General features: G+C 53.4%; 1 protein-coding gene across 4 annotated transcripts; it reads left to right on the forward strand.

Moving 5' to 3' along the window:
- Window positions 1–2553: 2553 nt before the first annotated feature.
- Window positions 2554–16832, forward strand: Ankrd24 (ankyrin repeat domain 24). Of its 4 annotated transcripts, XM_029542581.1 has the most exons (21): window positions 2554–2599; window positions 3698–3784; window positions 3896–4026; window positions 4101–4189; window positions 4702–4766; window positions 5471–5528; window positions 7137–7207; window positions 7339–7445; window positions 7629–7816; window positions 8360–8397; window positions 8889–8969; window positions 9061–9168; window positions 9814–9858; window positions 9938–10036; window positions 10994–11066; window positions 11318–11436; window positions 11537–12919; window positions 14045–14212; window positions 15364–15492; window positions 15866–15931; window positions 16159–16832. In XM_029542581.1, exons 1-21 carry the CDS (start codon window positions 2561–2563, stop codon window positions 16234–16236), a joined length of 3222 nt encoding a protein of 1073 aa, XP_029398441.1. In that variant the 5' UTR covers window positions 2554–2560; the 3' UTR covers window positions 16237–16832. The 4 variants fall into 4 exon arrangements, with proteins under 4 accessions (XP_029398441.1, XP_029398442.1, XP_029398444.1 ...); XM_029542582.1 differs by lacking the exon at window positions 14045–14212; XM_029542584.1 differs by lacking the exons at window positions 2554–2599; window positions 3698–3784 and having other exon boundaries at window positions 3949–4026; window positions 4115–4189.
- Window positions 16833–17333: the final 501 nt, after the last annotated feature.

A 17333-nucleotide genomic window follows, 5' to 3' on the forward strand; every position in this document is an offset into this window, starting at 1 on the left:
AGGACAGCCAAGGCTATACAGAAAAACCCTGTCTCGAAAAAAAACAAAAACAACAACAACAACAAAAAAGCTGAATTATTTCAAAATCTTGCAGCCCACCCTTGGCAAGAGACACTTAGCTTGGAATGTGGGTGTATTTTGGTGGGGCTTCGGAGAAGGGGCAGCAACAGAGTATGGAGGGGTGGGTCCCTGGTGCTGGACCAGCCTGGGCAGCAGATGGGAGGCCTGGTCAGCCCCTCCCTTCTGGGAACCTGTCTGCCATCCCCACCCTTCTCTGGTTTCCCCACAGCAGCCAGAGTGAAGCTTGGCTTTTGTCTCTGCAGCCCCTGGGGAAGAAAGCGAACACTCATGGCTGTCTGGAGGCCCCTTGGGCCTCTGGGTCCTCTCCTGCTGTGGCCAAGTGCCAGGTTGCAGCCCCGCAGATGTTAGCTAAGGCTGAGATCATCCCCAAGGTGTCCTCAAGGTTCCAGCAGGGGCTCAGTGGGCTCTGGGCCCCAGATTCTCTTGTGTAGAATGGGAACTACTTTATCTGGGGCACCCTTGCTGCTCTTCTGACCTTATTGGAGGGAAATCCCTCCAGGCAGTGATGGGGGCTTGTACAGTTTTGGAAATGGGAGCCCTGGCTGGCCTTGAATCACAGTCTTTCCTCTTCAGTCTCCTAGTGTTGTGAACATGGGTTGTACAGCCACATTGGGCTCAAAGTATTCTCTTTCTCCCTTTTTGTTTGTTTGTTTGTTTGTTTCTGTGTAGTCCTGGCTCTCATAGAACTTGCTCTGTAGACCAGGCTGCCCTCAAAGTCACAGAGATCTGTCTGTCTCTGCCTCTCAAATGCTGGATTAAAGGTGAGACCCACTGTGTCCAGCTCAGTATTCTCTCTCTCTCTCTCTCTCTCAAGGTGGCACATGTGTGTGGATGTGTGTACATGTATGTGTATATGTATATATGTATATGTGTATGTGTGATGTGTGTATGTATATCTATACATGTGCATATATGCATATGTATATATATGTATCTTTATGTGTGTATCTATTTATGTATATATGTGTATATATATGTATCTATATATGTGTATATATTTATGTATACATGTGTATATATGTATACATACTCCAGGACTCTCTGCAGTGAGGGACACAGCAATATCTAGAGTGTTGTGGGACACAGAGAAAGGCAGGAGTTGCTTATTGCTTATTAGGGAAACTATATCTCCACCTGTGCAAGGCAGTTGCATGAATGACTCACTTCTCCCCGAGTTCTGCCTCTCTGGGACTCTCATCCCACAGCTCCTGTCATGTATCCCTGCCTGCTGCCCCATCTCCAGGACAGCTTCTAAAGTGCCAACTTACATGCACAGAAGCCAGAGAGCTAGAAAGGCATCCCGCGGTCACTGGGTAAATGTAGGACGGAAGAGTCTCAGGCTGTGGCCCAGGAGTACTTGGTGGGTCCTGCATAGAGGGCTCTAATTTCAGGCGAGGCAGACAAGTGCCCGAACACCTTGGAGCCGGAAATGGGGGTTGCAACCCAGGCTTTCAGTTGATCTAAAGAGTCCTCTGACCCAGCCTGGGAGCTGTGCACGGGCCCAGATACATGTGCCTGAAGAATGAAATGCAGTTCTTATTGGGTACTCGTGGTGTACCAGGCCTGTTGTGCAGCCTCTGCACGGCCTCTGCTCAGCCTCTGCACGGCCCTCCGGAGCTGTGTCTGGAAAGTCTGTGTGAAACCCCATTGCACATATGAGGAGGGCGGAGGCCCCAACAGGTGAGGTCTAGGTCAGTCCCATAGGTGGATAATGGCGAGGCAGGCCTGGGATTCAAGTTTGGAGTGAGACTTGAGAGCCACTGGAGCGAAGCAAATAATGAAAGAGTAGATGGGTGGACAGGTAGGCCCGCGGAGTGAATGGGTGAGAGGATGTGTGCATGGATGAAGGGATGAGTGAGCCAATGCATTTGCCCATGAAAAGACGTGTTAGTGAATGGGTGGTGAGGAAATTAATGAGCGAATGGGTGAATGAAAACATTAACAAATGTGCAAATAATGACTGTTGGAGAGAGCGAATGTGTGAAACGATGGATGAACGAATGAATGAATGAAAAGATAGGCATAAATGTATGAATGAATGACGACTGGAAGGTGATGGCTGAATGAATGATGGACCACCTGTCCATCATTGTAAGTAAGGTGAGCTGGAGGTGAGGCGTTAGCGGGCTGACACCCGATAGGGACCATCCTGGAGGTGCGGGGCAGAGCCTGAAAGGGGGATGGAGCGTGTCAGTGCAGGAGTGGGGTGGTGGGGAAGAGCGCGCTACATAGCGGCCAGCGGGCCCCGGGGAAATGGGAGTAACCTGGAACGTAGAAAGGATGTGAGCCGGGCCTGATCTTTGGTGGAAGAGGTGGGAGGGGCCTGAAATATAGGGGGAAGCTGGGCGGGCTCTGTGCCTGAGCCTGGTGAGGAAGGGTGCTGAGTTAGGAGAAGAGGTGTGCCAGAGGAGGAGGGTAGAGCCCGGTGTCTGAGGAGGTAGGCGTGGTCTGACCTGGCCCCGCCCTCCTGCGGTTCGCCATGAAGCAGCTCTGCCTGTGCGCTGCTGCCTCCTTCGCGGTAGGCGTTTGGGTCCCTCTGCGCCTTCCCCTCTTTCCTAGAAAGAAGCTCGGCAGAGGGCGGGGCGCTTGCAGAGCCTGGGCGGGAAGTGGAGGGCGGTGTTGAGGGCGTCTGTGCAGGCGTGAGGTCAGCAGACCGTTGCGGGATGCAGGTCTTGGAGGACACTGTGGACAGTGACTCCGGAACTGTCCATGTTCCTGGGCAGTGAGTTTAACAACATTCGCGGCTGCAATTCCGCTGGCCAGGCCTTGATGCTACCTGGGGGCGATGGTCTTGGCTGAGCAGCTGTGAAGGGCGGGGGCGAGGTCGTGGGCGCTGGAGGATAGTTTGGAAAAGGCCAGTCATCCCAGCGTTCGGAGGCTAAGGCAGGGGATCTTTACTTTTAGTTACACTCAGTCTCAAAGAACTAAGATAGTAAAATAATTGTGAATGAGGAGCTTGGCACCACCAAGCGCTGGCTTCCATGCCCAGCACTACATAAACCAGGTGTGATGTTCCACACCTGTCACCCAGCCTTAAGCACTGGGAGGCAGGAAATTCAGGAATTCAAGGTCATCCTGACTCACAGGGAGTTTGACAGGCAGCATAGGCTACTTGAGGCCTTGACTCAAAAAACAAAAACAAAGCCGGGTCATTGAAATCCTCGCACTTCGGGAGATTTCTGTGATTTTCAAGGCTACCCTGTCTACATAAGAGACATGTTATAAAAAAAAGAAAAGGAAAAAAAAAAAAAAAGCCAGGCGTGGTGGCACACGCCTTTAATCCCAGCACTTGGGAGGCAGAGGCAGGGGGATTTCTGAGTTTGAGGCCAGCCTGGTCTACAAAATGAGTTCCAGACAGCCAGGGCTACACAGAGAAACCCTGTCTTGAAAAACAAAAAACAAAAAACAAAAAACAAAAAACAAAAAACAAAACAAAACAAAAAGGGTTGTACCCTGTCTTTCAAACTGGCTTTGGATTAAGGCACACAGAGGTGGTTTGAGGAAGATTGATATCTGGAAGCTGGCCTGGTGGTGGTGGGCCTGGATCACACGCTGGGGGGTGCAGGTTTCAGAGACACTGTCTGAGGCCCCCAGCCCAGGACCACCTATCCCACAGCTCCGGCTCAACCCCACCGACCTCAGCTCCTGCCCACCCTGTGGCCGGTGCCCTATCCCGAAACCCGCAGCCAGAGGCAGGCGCCAGGCAAGTGCTCAGGGGTGGGTGGGGAGAGCCCGGAGCAACTGCCCCTGTTCTTTGGTGGGGAGGGGACATCGACCCACTCAGTCCCTCGCACCTCTGGGTGTGCCACTGCAGGGCCAAGACTGGGGCAAAAGTGACCAGCGACTGCTCCAGGCAGTGGAGAACAACGATGTGGCCAGGGTGGCCTCGTTGATCGCCCACAAGGGGCTGGTGCCTACAAAACTGGACCCCGAGGGCAAGTCTGCGTGAGTGTCCAAGCCCTGGGGTTGGGGTGGCTTTGGACATTCTTCTGGGGTTGACCCCTGACTCATGCCTCTAGGTTCCACTTAGCAGCCATGAGGGGTGCGGCGGGGTGTCTGGAAGTGATGCTGGCTCAAGGTGCCGACGTCATGAGCACGGATGGAGCAGGTACTTCCGGACGTGCCCCTGGGTGGATGGCAGGGCTGCATCAGCTGTGCAGAGCACAGGTCCAACTGTGGGAGCTCGCTGTCCTCAGTGGGGCTGTAGCTCAGTAGGTTGGACATTCACCAAACATGAGGGAAGTCCTAAGGTCTGTCCCCTGAACTGCTGGCACACACCTGTCATCCCAGCACTTGTGTGGAGGCACGAGGATCGGGAGTTCAAGGCGATCCTCAGCTACATAGGAACTGCAGACCAACCTGGGCTATATGAGAACCTGTTAAAAAATAAAAGTAAAAGACCCCTTTGATCACAGCGCCAGAGGCAGAGAGATCCTGTGAGTTCTAGGCCAGTCTGGGCTACTTGGGACATTGTTTCTAAAACAAAGACAGCAAATGAATATAGCAATAAAAAGGCCGCTGGGAATGGCACAGTTTTAGGAAGTAGCTGAGTTTGGACATTCAGGCTTGGGAGGCAGCTGAGAATACCTGGAGGACACTCCTCTTCTCTTCTCCCCTCAGGTTACAATGCCCTTCACCTGGCAGCCAAGTACGGGCACCCAGAGTGTCTGAAGCAACTCTTGGAGGTCCTGATGTCCACTCCCTCTCCATACTGAATTCCAGCTATTTCTCCAAACCCCAGCTGCTCCTGGTCCCCAGCCCTGCCTTGCCCCTTTGTTACAGTCATCAAAGTAGCGTTATCTGGAACATGGGTTCTCAGGGAAAGAAGATGGAAGAGGGGAGCAAGAGAGCCTGAGGGGCAGGAGAGATGGCTCGGTGATTACAGCACTGGCTGCTCCTGCAGGGGACTGGGATTCAATTCCTGTCACCCCCATGGAGGCTCACAACCATCTGTAACTCCAGCTCCAGGAGATCTGACTGACACCCTCTTTTGGTTTCCTCAGACATTACTCTCTCTCTCTCTCTCTCTCACACACACACACACACACACACACACAAAAATTTAAAATAAATCTTCAAAAGTAATGAATCTGTGGGTCTCAGCAGGTAAAAACATTTGCCTTAAGCCTGATCTTTGTTCCCTGGGATGCACATGAAAGGAAAGAGCAGTCCCCCCCCCCCACACACACACAGGATATCCTCCATTCTCAGCAGTGTACAGATTACCCTCCACTCAGCAGTGTGCCGTGCCGTGTGTGAGCATGCACGCACAGAAACTAAGGCCATAGAGAGTTACAGGAAAGACCCTGAGAAAGCAGGGAGCAGGGGAGGGCAGGAAAAATCAGTCACTCGGGAAATAGAGATGACATCACCTGTCACTCCTTCCCAGGCTTCCTGCGTGGTGGACATTGAGGACAGCAGTGGGTGGACAGCCCTTCACCATGCAGGTAGGTGCAGCTCTATTCTCCCGAATTCAAGGAAGGCCCTCTGCCAATGAGCTACATCCACAGCCCTCACTAGGGAATTCTAGGTGGGGTTCCTCCCTGACCACGCCCCCAGCCCCTCACTGGGATTCTAGACAGGGACTCCACCCTGACCACGCCCTTAGTTTTTAAAGAATGTGTGTCCATGTGTCCCTGTGTTTGGCCTGTGGAAGTCAAAAGACAACCTTAAGGTGTCTTCGTCAGGCACCCTCCACATCCTCTGAGACAGGGTCTCTCTCTGAACCTGGTCTTCACAATTTAAGCTAGGTTGGCTGACCAGTGAACCTTGGATCCTCCTGCCTCTGCCTCCCTGGTGCTGGGGTCACAGACATGCACTCCCATACCTGACTTATGTGGGTTTCGGGAATAAGGTGCAGGTCCTCAGTCTTCCCAGCCCTCTCAGTATGTTGATATAGAGTCTCTCTCTGTAGCCTAGGCTAACCTTGAAGTCAGGGTCCTACTGCCTCCAACTCTGGGTGACAGATGTGGGCCACATCCCCATCTGCTTTCCTTCTTTTGACCTGAATGCAGTCCCCAACAGAACCAGGCCCTTTTGCCCATTGCACAAAGAAGTTAGGCACATGTACTAGTGGGGGAACCCTATTTCTTGGACCCCAAAGCCTAGTCTCTGGGTATATGTACAAAGTGGGGTACCTAGAACCCTAATTCCTTCCAGGGTCTCCTGGGTACCTTGATTGCAGCTAGGTCCTCCAGCACACCCCTCAAACCCAGACTCCATCCTCAGAGCAATCAAGGACTTACTGGAGCCCCTGAGCACAGGGCCCAAGTTAGAACCACCTGTTCCCAGGGACTGCACACTTGGATTTACTTTAGGGGTAATTAGCCACTAATTCCCCAGTCAGAGGCACCACCAGGTGGTGTCGATGCCAATAGGAGATATCTTAAACATTAAATTGCATTTATTCATTTATTGTGAGGTTGGGGACATCCTTGTCATGGTGCTTGTGTGACAGTCAGAAGGTGACTTTTGGGAGTTGGTTGTCTCTCCACCAGCTGGCTCCTGGACGTTGAACTCAGGTCATTTGGCCAAAAGCACTTTTACCAACTGAGCCATCTTTGAGACCCATTTTTTTTTTTTTAAAGTTGTTTTTATTTGATTTTAAATTTTTGTGAAAAAATATTTTTAAAATGTGTGTGAGTATGGTTTGGTTGCATGCATGGCTGTGTTCCATATAAGAGCCTGGTGCCATCAGAGGCCAAAAGGGGGTGTCAGATCCCTGGAATTTTTACATACATGAGCTGCCATGTAGGTGCTGGGAATTGAACCCGAGTCCTCTGTGGGAGGAGCCAGTGCTCTATTGAGCCATCGTTCCAGCCCTGAGGTTTTAGTTGAGGTCTCAATCTGTAGCCCAGGCTGGCCCCTAACTTGCAGCCATCTTCCAGCCCGGGCCTCCCAGCTGCTGGGATGACCAGTGTCAACTGCTGTACTGTGTAGTGAGTTTTAGGCCGGCCTATGCTACAGACCAAGACCCTGTCTCAGCAATTAAACTATAGTGATCTTGGCAGGCAGCTGTCTCTCCCACCCACGCTTCTTTTTCTTGTCTGTCCCAGCGGCTGGTGGTTGTCTGTCCTGCTCAAAGCTGCTCTGTTCCTTTAAGGCACACATGAACCCCCGGGATCGGGTGAGCTGGGATCTCACTGGGTGGGTGGGGGTACAGTGTTATCCTTATGGTGGATGCCCACCATGGGCAACACCCCAGGCATCGTCTGCAAAGCATGGGTGAGTCTCATGCCATTTCATCCTCCCTACCAGTCGGGTGCCACACCCCTCATCATAGCGGCTCAGATGTGTCACACAGATCTGTGCCGCCTCCTCCTACAGCAGGGGGCTGCCACAAATGACCAGGACCTGCAAGGCAGGTGAGCATGTCCCCTCCAGGCCTTTCCATCATATGCTGCAGGATTGGGGGCAAATATCTTGACCTCTTTAAGCTGGCGACCCAGTTGCCACTTCCTCCCTACTCTTCCTGGCCTGGGTACACAGACAGGTGTATGGTGTTGGGGACAAGCCTCTGTCCCCTCAGCAGCTCCTCTACCCCACAGAACAGCCTTGATGCTGGCATGTGAAGGGGGCAGCCCCGAGACCGTTGAAGTACTCCTGCAGGGTGGGGCCCAGTTGGGCATCACTGACGCACTGGGCCAGGATGCCACTCACTACGGAGCCCTGACTGGAGACAAACTCGTCTTGCAGCTTCTACACGAGTCTGCACAGCGCGCTTCACCTCCCAGTGGTATGCAAGCCCCTACCCTTGCTCTCCTAGGCAGTTTCTGGCCATCTCCTTATATGTTACTGATAGTTTTGAGGTACCCCAATGTGCTGTCATGAACATTTTCATGCTTCTTAACTCAGGGCAGTTTAAAGAATCCCCACTGGTGTGAGGGTCCACTGTGATTTCCTGGGTCATCCTTAGTATGGAGACTCCGCCTTTCTTAAGAGGTGGCAACCCACGCACCCACTCACTCCAACCTGGAACTCCAGTGCCCCGAGTCTCTGAGAGATGAAAGGTCCTCCCCACCCGGGACTCTATCCATAGATCTCTCTACCTTACTGTTCCTATTCAGAGGCTGGACTTTGTGGTGCCCGACTAGGAGACAAGAGCAGTTAGATCTTAGTTTGCGGTTAGCCTGGGGTACAGAGGGAGACTCACAGAATGAACAAAAGAAGAATTAATGCTTCGGAAGCTTTGAGAACCCTTGGAATACCTCAGGTTGGCCAGTGGCCTTTCTAGAGCTGAGAACACATAACTGTGTGCCTGTTTCCCCTCTCTCCCCAGCCTCTCTAGAGGAGGACTCCGGAGAGGCCTCATCTCAGGTAGGAATCCGGAAGACGTGACGTGAACGTCCCCTGACCTACAGGAAGAGACAGACTTCTATGTACAGGGTTCTGTCATGGCCCCTATCCAGGATCTGCCCCTGCTCAGTGGCAGTGACATGAACACCAGCAGTCCTACACACTAGGGGCAGTGAATCTGGGACAGGTGGCTGAGGACTGGCATTGCTAAGGGCTGCTTCAGGCAAAGCAAGAGCAGGCCTGACCACTTTCCACATTCCTGCCCTGGGTCTGCTGTGTCTCAGGCTTCATAGAGAATAGGAAATGACATAGAAGCCGACAGAGCCAGGGAAAGTATAAAGTATGAACAGCGAGCCATATGATCTAGAGTAAGTGGGAAAACACAGGGTCCTTCACAGTATGGAGGAGGCAGGGGAGCTGAGGCTGCTGACAGCAGGGTATGGTCACATTGTATCCCCTGTGTGGATCCTGGCCCTGTACCCCATGTGCTACACCCCCTCTGCCCACACCAGAACTCAGTGTCCAGCCATGAGAAACGAGGAGCCCCCAAGAAGAGGAAGGCACCCCAGCCTCCAGCCAGCACACCAGTTCCTGTAAGAGTTGGGGGGAGCCTGTGGCAAGGTGGGATTCTGCTAGCTCTAGAGACTTTACCTAAAGTGGTGTCCCCTGGTGGGGAGGGGACAGGACGATCGGGATGCTTATGAGGAGATCGTGCGCCTGCGACAAGAGAGAGGCCGGCTCCTGCAGAAGATCAGGGGCCTGGAACAGCACAAGGAACGGAGGAGGAAGGAGGTTAGGAGGCTGCAGGCCCTGCAGTCTGGGAGCAATTCCCTGGGATATCATTCCACCTACCTTCCTGTCCGTCCTTCCCCCTCTCTTCCCCACTGTCCCTTTGCTCCTGACATGCAGCCCCCTCACTGGCCTTTCAACAATCCAGGCTCTGCTCAGTCCCAGGGCCTTTGCCCATGGTGTTTGCTGTACAGAACTGCTGCCCTTCCAGCTGTCACCAAGGCTCCCTTTCTCCAACATCTCCCCTGCGACCACATTTAAAATTGTACCCTCCTTTTCAGCTTCTTTCATTTCACCAGAGCACTCTACCACTCAAAGGCATGCTTATGAGGACAGGCTCGCCCATGAGGGCAGGCTCAGGTGAAAGTGCTGAGCTCAGAGTGGATGAATACTGGATGAGGAGTGGCCCATGGTGAGGAATGTGTGAATGAGTGAATGCATGCATGAATGAATGGCCCAGAACAGGATCTGCTACACAGCAGGCAATGTACCAAAGCGCCTTGAGTGAAAGAACAGAATGCGGTCTGACAGTGTGAAGGATCAGTCAGAGTGGCACACAGTAGGTGCTCACAGTACATGCAGAAAAGACATGGCTACCAGACACTAGGTGATACATGGCTGTCCAGTCCCAACCACTTCTACCTGCAGCCCCTGGAGGCGGAGGCCAGCTCAGTGCACAGCCTGGAGAGACAGGTAGGTGGGGAGGACACAGCCAGTTATTGGGAGGGTCCAGTGTCCTGAAGTCTTCAAGTGCTGACCTCGGTCTCTGTAGGTGCAGGAGCTGCAACAGATGCTGGCGGAGAAGCAGGAGGAGAAGGAGAGCCTGGGCCGGGAGGTGGAGAGCCTGCAGAGCCGCCTGTCCCTGCTGGAGGTGGGCGGGGCTTGGGAGTGCAGAGCTGCAGGAGGGTCTGGAGGGGTTAGGGTGTTGCCTTAGGGGCAGGGCAATAGGCTGGGTGGGGTGGAGCTTGGGATGGCCTTAGAGATGTAGGGAAAGGCAGGGAGTGAATGTGGACTGGGGCCTTCATCAAAGTGTGTCCTGCCAGTGTTGGGAGGGGCAAAGGGTGGGGTCCCGGCATGAGTGAGGAGTGTGGTAGAGTGTGGCCAACTTTGACGTGCCAGAACTTCACCCATGTACCATGGGGCATCCATAATGTCCCGGCCACACGACTGCCGTAAAATCACACACTTATCAAGACTTCTGCAAACATACACACACATGCAAAGATTGCAGCCCCTCTGACACACCACACGTGCCCCAAACATATAAATATACCAGTCACACACAGGCCACAGCCCTCACACAGACACCCACACACTGCTGAGTATGCAACTAGAGTTGGTGATATAGACCAGTCACTAAAGAGGTTGCTGCCAACCCTACTGACCTGATTCCACTCCCTACATGATGGAAGGAGGGAACCAATTCTTCTGACTGCCACTTGTACTGTGGCATGTGTGCACTCCTGCAGGTACACACAGAGTAAGTGATAAAATATCCCTCCAAGCACATCATGGCACAGACATACACAGAGATGAGCATGTACTTGGGGATGTGCTGGGAGTCAAGTCCAGAGCCTTGATTCTGGCCAGAATGTCCCTCAGTGGTGAGTGCTTGCCTAGCATGTGCGAAGGCCCTGGTCCATACATGTATCTCACTAGAAGGTGGAAGGGTCATTTGGGTGCTCAGTGGACACAGACACAGCCAGTTGGGAGTCACCCCCACCCCCGCTGTTGTGTGGCTATATAGACATTGTCAGTTTGGGAGGACCTAAAGTCTCTTGTCAGTAAGGGGATGGGTCTGAAGGTCTACTTTGTGCTGGACTCCTAGAATGAGAGAGAAAACACAAGCTATGATGTAGCTACCCTGCAGGATGAGGAGGGTGAGATGCCTGACTTCCCAGGTGAGATCTGCACCTGCTCTGCCACACCCTCCCTGCTGCCTACCCGGGATTCTGGGGGGGGGGGAGATGGACATGTGGACACAGAGCCATGACCATGGCCTCCTATGGAGGAGGCACATGATGCCAGAAGAGCACAGGCACTGTGATCCCCACCTGCCTGAGGCAATGCAGCTCCCCACTGAGCAGCTCCTGACTGTCCCTCATGGCGGTGTGTCCCCAGCCTGACTCTGTGCTGTTCTCAACCTTGTCAGGAGCCGAAGCACTGATGTCAAAGAACCAGAGTCCATCAGCAGAGGACATAGTTGCTTCCCTACAGGAGCAGGTGGCTCAGCTCACCAGGCAGAACCAGGAGCTGCTGGAAAAGGTCCAGGTGGGAAAACTGAGGCAGTGGACATCTCTGCAGACCTTGGGGTGGGCAGGGAACATGGTGAGCCCACCTCTTAGCCAGCCTGCCTTCCCCCTCCCCCCAGATCCTTGAGGAGTTTGAAAAGGATGAGGCGCAGATGGCAGAAGAAAGTCAGCCCGAGGTCGTCCCCCTGGTCTTGTATGAATCCTTACGGGCAGAGCTTGAGCAGCTTCGAAGGCAATACACGGAGGCCATGCATGCGCAGCAGCAGCAGCAGCAGCAGCAGCAGCAGCAGGAGCAGCAGCAGCAGTGGGAGGAGGGGGAGCCACCCAGGGCTCATGGAGGAGAAGAGACAGCATACCAGGAAATCAAGGATAAGGGAATCACTCTCCAGAATGGACCCAGCATCCCAGACCTCAATGGCACCACATATACAGAAACCACAGCAAATGGAATGGAACTCCAAGCAGGAGGCTCCAAGGGCGTCCAGAACACTGGAGCAGGGGTTTCAGAAGCAGCACCCATAGAACCCGAGGCTGCAGGTTCAGAGGCCACGGGGAAAGACAGAGTGGCAGCCGAGGCAATGGACACTAGTGCTACTATGGCTGAGGCCCTAAATGTGAAAGCTCTAGACGACAATGCCGAAAGTAAGCCAGTGGCTGCCAAAGATACAGGAGGAAAAGAGAACCCTGGATTGAAAGCTGATGGGGTGGATGTGTTGGCCCAGGCAGGGCTCACAGGAACAGTGATTAGAAACATGGAGGCCACCGGAGTGCGGGATACAGGAATTCAGGCCACAGGATTAGAGGCTAAGGCAGTGAAGACCACTGGAGTGCAGGCCACAGTGGCGGAGGTCATAGGAGTGAAGGTCACAGGAGTGCAGACCACAGCGATAGAAGCCATAGGAGTCAAGGACACCTCCCAGGAGACCACAGGAGCGCAGGACACAGCTATGGAGCCCACAGGGGCACAGGACACTGTGACAGAGACTACGGAAGCCGAGACCAGCGGCACGGGGGACCCTTGCGCTGCGATCCTGCACCCGGGGACGGCGGCGGCGGCACTGCAGGCCGAGCTGGAGATCCGGATCCGCGGTCTGGAGGAGGCGCTACGCAGGAGGGAGCGGGAGGCTGCGGCCGAGCTAGAGGCTGCTCGGGGCCGTTTTGCAGAGGCGGAGGCAGAGGCGGAGGAGGCGGCGCGGGGGCGGAGCCGCGAGCTAGAGGCGCTTCGGGAATTGCTGGCCACGGCCACGGCCACCGGCGAGCGCGCACGCACAGAGGCCGCCGAGTTGCGCCAGGCGCTCGCCGCCTCCGAGGCTCGGGTCGCCGAGCTCAGCTCTACAGTGGACGCCGCCCGCGAGGAGCTGGAGCGCATGCGCGGGGCCTCGGTTCCAGCGGACGAGCACGAGCACGCGCTGGGCGCCCTGCGCGACCACGTGACCCGGCTGCAGGCACAGCTGGCGGACCTGGCGCGCAGGCACGAGAAGACTAGCGCCGAGGTCTTCCAGGTGAGCGCCTGCGCCAGGCTGGCCTTTCCGAGGATTTCCGCGTGGGCCTGGGCGTCGGCGTGAATGTCTATGCACTTATACGCAGTACTCCCGAGGCCACAAGAGGGCGTCCGATGTCCTGGGTGTTGGAGTTACAGACATGAGCCCCCGCGTGGGTGTTGGGAGCTGAACCCTGGTCTGCAAGAGCAGTGATCTAACCCTCTTTGCTATTTCTCCAGCCCGTAGTATTTCTATTTAGATTTAATTTATTGTTTTCTATGTGGTGCACACAGGTGGCATGGTGGGAAAGTCAGATGGAAGCCTGTGGGACCCAGTCCTCTCTTCCCCATGTGGCTCCTGAGCATCAACCAAGGCTGTTAGGCTTGGCTGCAAGCACCTTTACCCTGAGCCATTCCTGAGCCCGGGGTGTGTGTGTGTGTGTGTGTGTGTGTGTGTGTGTGTATGTGTGTCTTGTTTCTATAGCAGAGACTTGTGTGGTTGAGGCTGACCTTGAAAGCCTGATCCTTTAGCGTCTACCCCCCAATTAGAGGGATGATAGGTTGGCATCAGTAGGACCTGTTTACACAGAGGTGCATGCTGGGCCAGCTCTCTACCCACTGAGTCCCATCTGAGTTGAAAATCTTGTTTTTGCCAACTATATTGTGTGCCCACAGCAGCACATTGAGGCCCCGTCTCAACAAAACAAAACAAAAAAAGTGAACAAACTTCCTTAGAAGGGATTGTGTGTGTGTGTGTGTGTGTGTGTGTGTGCGCGCGCACACACACACACACACACACACACATGTATGACAGTTTCTCTCAGTTCTTGCTTTGGCCTTGAAGTCACAGTGTAGCTTTGGAACTCCTAATCCTCCTGCCTCAGGTTCTCGAGTATCTGGGTCACAGGCTTGCACCACAAATGAGGACACCAGGGTACAAAGAGGCCTAACTACCTGTCCAGGGACAAACAGCTCGTAGCCAGTGGTTCTTGGCAGGACCAGGATGTTACCAGAGTCGGGTGGGAGTCAGAACCTTCCTTGAGGTGGAACGGTATCAGCTCAGCATGGAAGGGTGGGAAGAGCCGAAGGATCCAAGCCACTTTGGGGTCTAAATGTCCCGAGAGTCACGCATGGGCTTGGGCCACAGGTGCAGCGTGAGGCATTGTTTATGAAGAGCGAGAGGCACGCAGCCGAGGCCCAGCTGGCCACGGCCGAGCAGCAGCTCCGGGGGCTTCGTACAGAGGCCGAGAGGGCGCGCCAGGCCCAGAGCCGTGCCCAGGAGGCCCTGGACAAAGCCAAGGAGAAGGACAAGAAGGTGGGTTTCCTCTTTGCTCACTGTTGGTGCCCACTAGTCCGAGATTACACAAAACTAAAGAACCTCCCAGCCAGCAAGGGCTTGAGAATTTGGCCCATTTCTCACATGCGAAACTGAGTCCCAGAGAAGGAAGAAAGTCTCAGCTAGATTCACTCTTGGTATTGATGCGTCATGGTAACCATGGTAACAGATATCCAGCCTGTACTGTGTTCTCTAATTATCCCCATTTGAAGTAACATGCACAGAGAGGTGATACCACTCAGACAAGGTCACATGGCCATGAAATGGGTCATAAGCTGGGATTTGAACCCATTTATACATTTAAAAAATGTTTAAAATGATACGTATTTATGTTGGACTTGGGGCATGCATGTGTGGTCAGAGGACAATTTGCCTGAATCCATATTGTGCAAGCATGTGGGTCCCAGGGATTAAATTCAGGTAGAGAGACAGGCTTGGCAGCAAGTGTCTTTACCCCTGAGCTGTATCATTGGCCACCAATTGTATCTTTTTGTGTATGCCCTTTGTGTGCATGTGCATGCGTGGAAGTCACAGGTCAACGTTGGGCATCCCATAAAATGAGATTAAAAATCCCAAGTTGGGTTTATGGGCTACTGGGTATGGCCAGGCAGCCCCAGGCTCTATTTTTTTTCCAAGGTGTGCCAACACAGGCCTTAAGATAAGGGGAAGCAGGGTGTTTTTCTATGAAGAACCAAACCAAAACAAAAAACTGTATTTATTGACCTGGAGGCACCATAATGTCTGGTTCCTGTTTGCTGTGAGCAGACATGGCCGTGTAACAATAAAAGTTTATTAGTAAGTGTCGTATGTGATTTGGAATCCCTTCAGTGGTCACAAAATAGATCTTTCTTTGGATTTCTTTTTCTCCAGATATTTAAAAATATGAACATTTTAAGCCCTGGGCTGTATAAATACAGAGTTTTTTGGAGTGTTCTCACAGCATTCGGAATTCTCCTCAAATGAGGGGATTCCTGGACTGTGTTCTGGCAAGCAGGAGTGTGGTCAGAGGCTGAGTCAGCTCAGCTCCTGGCTCAAATCAGTGACCCTGTGCCAAGCTGCCCAGGAAAGGTGCAGAGGTCCCTGGTCCCTGCCTGGCTCAGCATGCTCACAGGGTCCCCTCCCCTTGCCAGATCACAGATCTGTCCAAAGAAGTCTTTACCCTGAAGGAGGCTCTGAAGGTGCAACAGTCCACCCCAGCCAGCTCCAAGGAGGAGGAGATCCTGCGCAGCCAGGTGACAGTCCTGCAGCAGCAGATACAGGTACTGGCTCTGTGTCATGGGGCAAGGGTGATGGGAGCCACAGACAGAGCAATCGGGGTAGAGGTGGGGATGGCTGGCAGGGTACAGGCTGGGCAGGGGACCTCAGACACTTTCCGAGGCAGCCACCAGCAGCCACTGGACACGGGGTTTTGACTCGGGTGCAGGCAGTGTGGGTGTGTCTTCCTCTAGATGGGCTTCCCTTCCCTTTCCATTCCAAATCCCCTTCTCTCCTTCCCTCCTCTTTTTTTCCTTTCCTCCTTCTCCACCTCTTTTTTGTGGAAGGGTCTCATGTAGCCCAGGCTGACCTCAAATTCACAATGTACACAAAGATGACTTTGTACCTCTGATCCCTCCCTCTCCCGTGTGTCCACAGGAGGAGGCCCGGGAGCATGGCGCTGTGGTGGCTTTATACCGCACCCATCTCCTGTATGCCATTCAGGTGAGTCCTCTGCCTCCTGACTCCGGCCCAGCTTTATTGATCCTCTACCACTGCCTGGGCCTCAGTTTCTCCTCCTGTTCAGAGCCAGCCTCATGGCTCCCGGGAACGCCCCCGTGCACTGATCTGTTTCTTGGGGGACTTGACTCCCTTGAGTTTGAAGGGAGAGATTTGCCCCCAGCAGCAGCACCAGGGTGTGACCCTGCCTCTGTCATCTCCCACCTCACCAGGGACAGATGGATGAGGATGCACAGTGCATTCTGAGCCAGATCCTACAGATGCAGCGGCTTCAGGCTCAGGGTCGCTGAGGACGCAGCTCAGCTGTTCAGTCTCCATCCTTCACCTCTACAAGCAGAAGCCACAGACACCACCTTCCCCAGCGCCCAGGGGATGAACAGGATTCAACACTCAGTGGGAGACCAGCCTGGGGCCTCAGCGATGGTGCCAGCTGACCACCCCACACTCCCTGTAGTCTGGCCCTCTGATTCCCAGCACTCCCCATTTGATATATTGGGAGCCTTGATATGCCACCTACATCACAATCCCCACTCAGGAGGACAAGCTTGGTGTGTGTGTGTAAAAGAGGGGGGGCAGGCATAACTGGTGTAACACACTGGGTGAGGGCAGGTATGGGGCAGGAGACTCAGAACACAGTTTAATCTTCTGGTTCCATAACACGATTATGGCAATAAATATAAGTGCAATGTAATATTTAAAGAAATCAAGTCGTAGAGTTGTGTCTCTCTCGGATGGAGATACACCTAGGAAGGGATGGGAGTGTGGTCAGTGGTGGAACCTTGTGACCACTCTAGAGGTGGTGGGGTCTGGGACAATGGATAATTGAGGCAGACTAAAATAGGCATTACTTTAAAGGCATTCACAACCACCAACTGCCAATGCCAACCTCTCATGCAATAGGCATTTTTATTCAAAGCCTCAGACTGTGTATGGTCCCAGGTTTATGAAAGGTTGCATGAGGACAGCTAGGGCTACAAGGAAACCCAATCTTGGAAAAACTAAGAGAGAGAGAGAGAGAGGTGGGGGAGGGGGGACATGTTTTCCCTAGAAGCAAAACAGTTTCTTTGAATAACAGCAGCAAGTAATGTAATCAGAAGTAATTTCACTCCTATGGAACAACGCTGGGAGGAGCATGATTTCACTGAGGCCGCAATGCACTGAGGTCTTGTTTCTTGGAGTGTTCTCACAGCATTCAGAAATCTCCTTAAATGACTGGATGCCTGGACTGTGTTCTGACAAGCAAGAGCCTGCTCAGCTTACACAAGACCTACAATGCCAAACTAACTTTCTTATTTTCTCTTTCTTTTGCCCTTCCTTCCTTCCTTCCTTCCTTCCTTCCTTCCTTCCTTCCTTCCTTCCTTCCTTCCTTCTTCCCTCCCTCCCTCTT

The sequence above is a fragment of the Mus pahari genome, chromosome 9 (assembly GCF_900095145.1).
Source record: "Mus pahari chromosome 9, PAHARI_EIJ_v1.1, whole genome shotgun sequence".
NCBI lineage: Eukaryota > Metazoa > Chordata > Mammalia > Rodentia > Muridae > Mus > Mus pahari.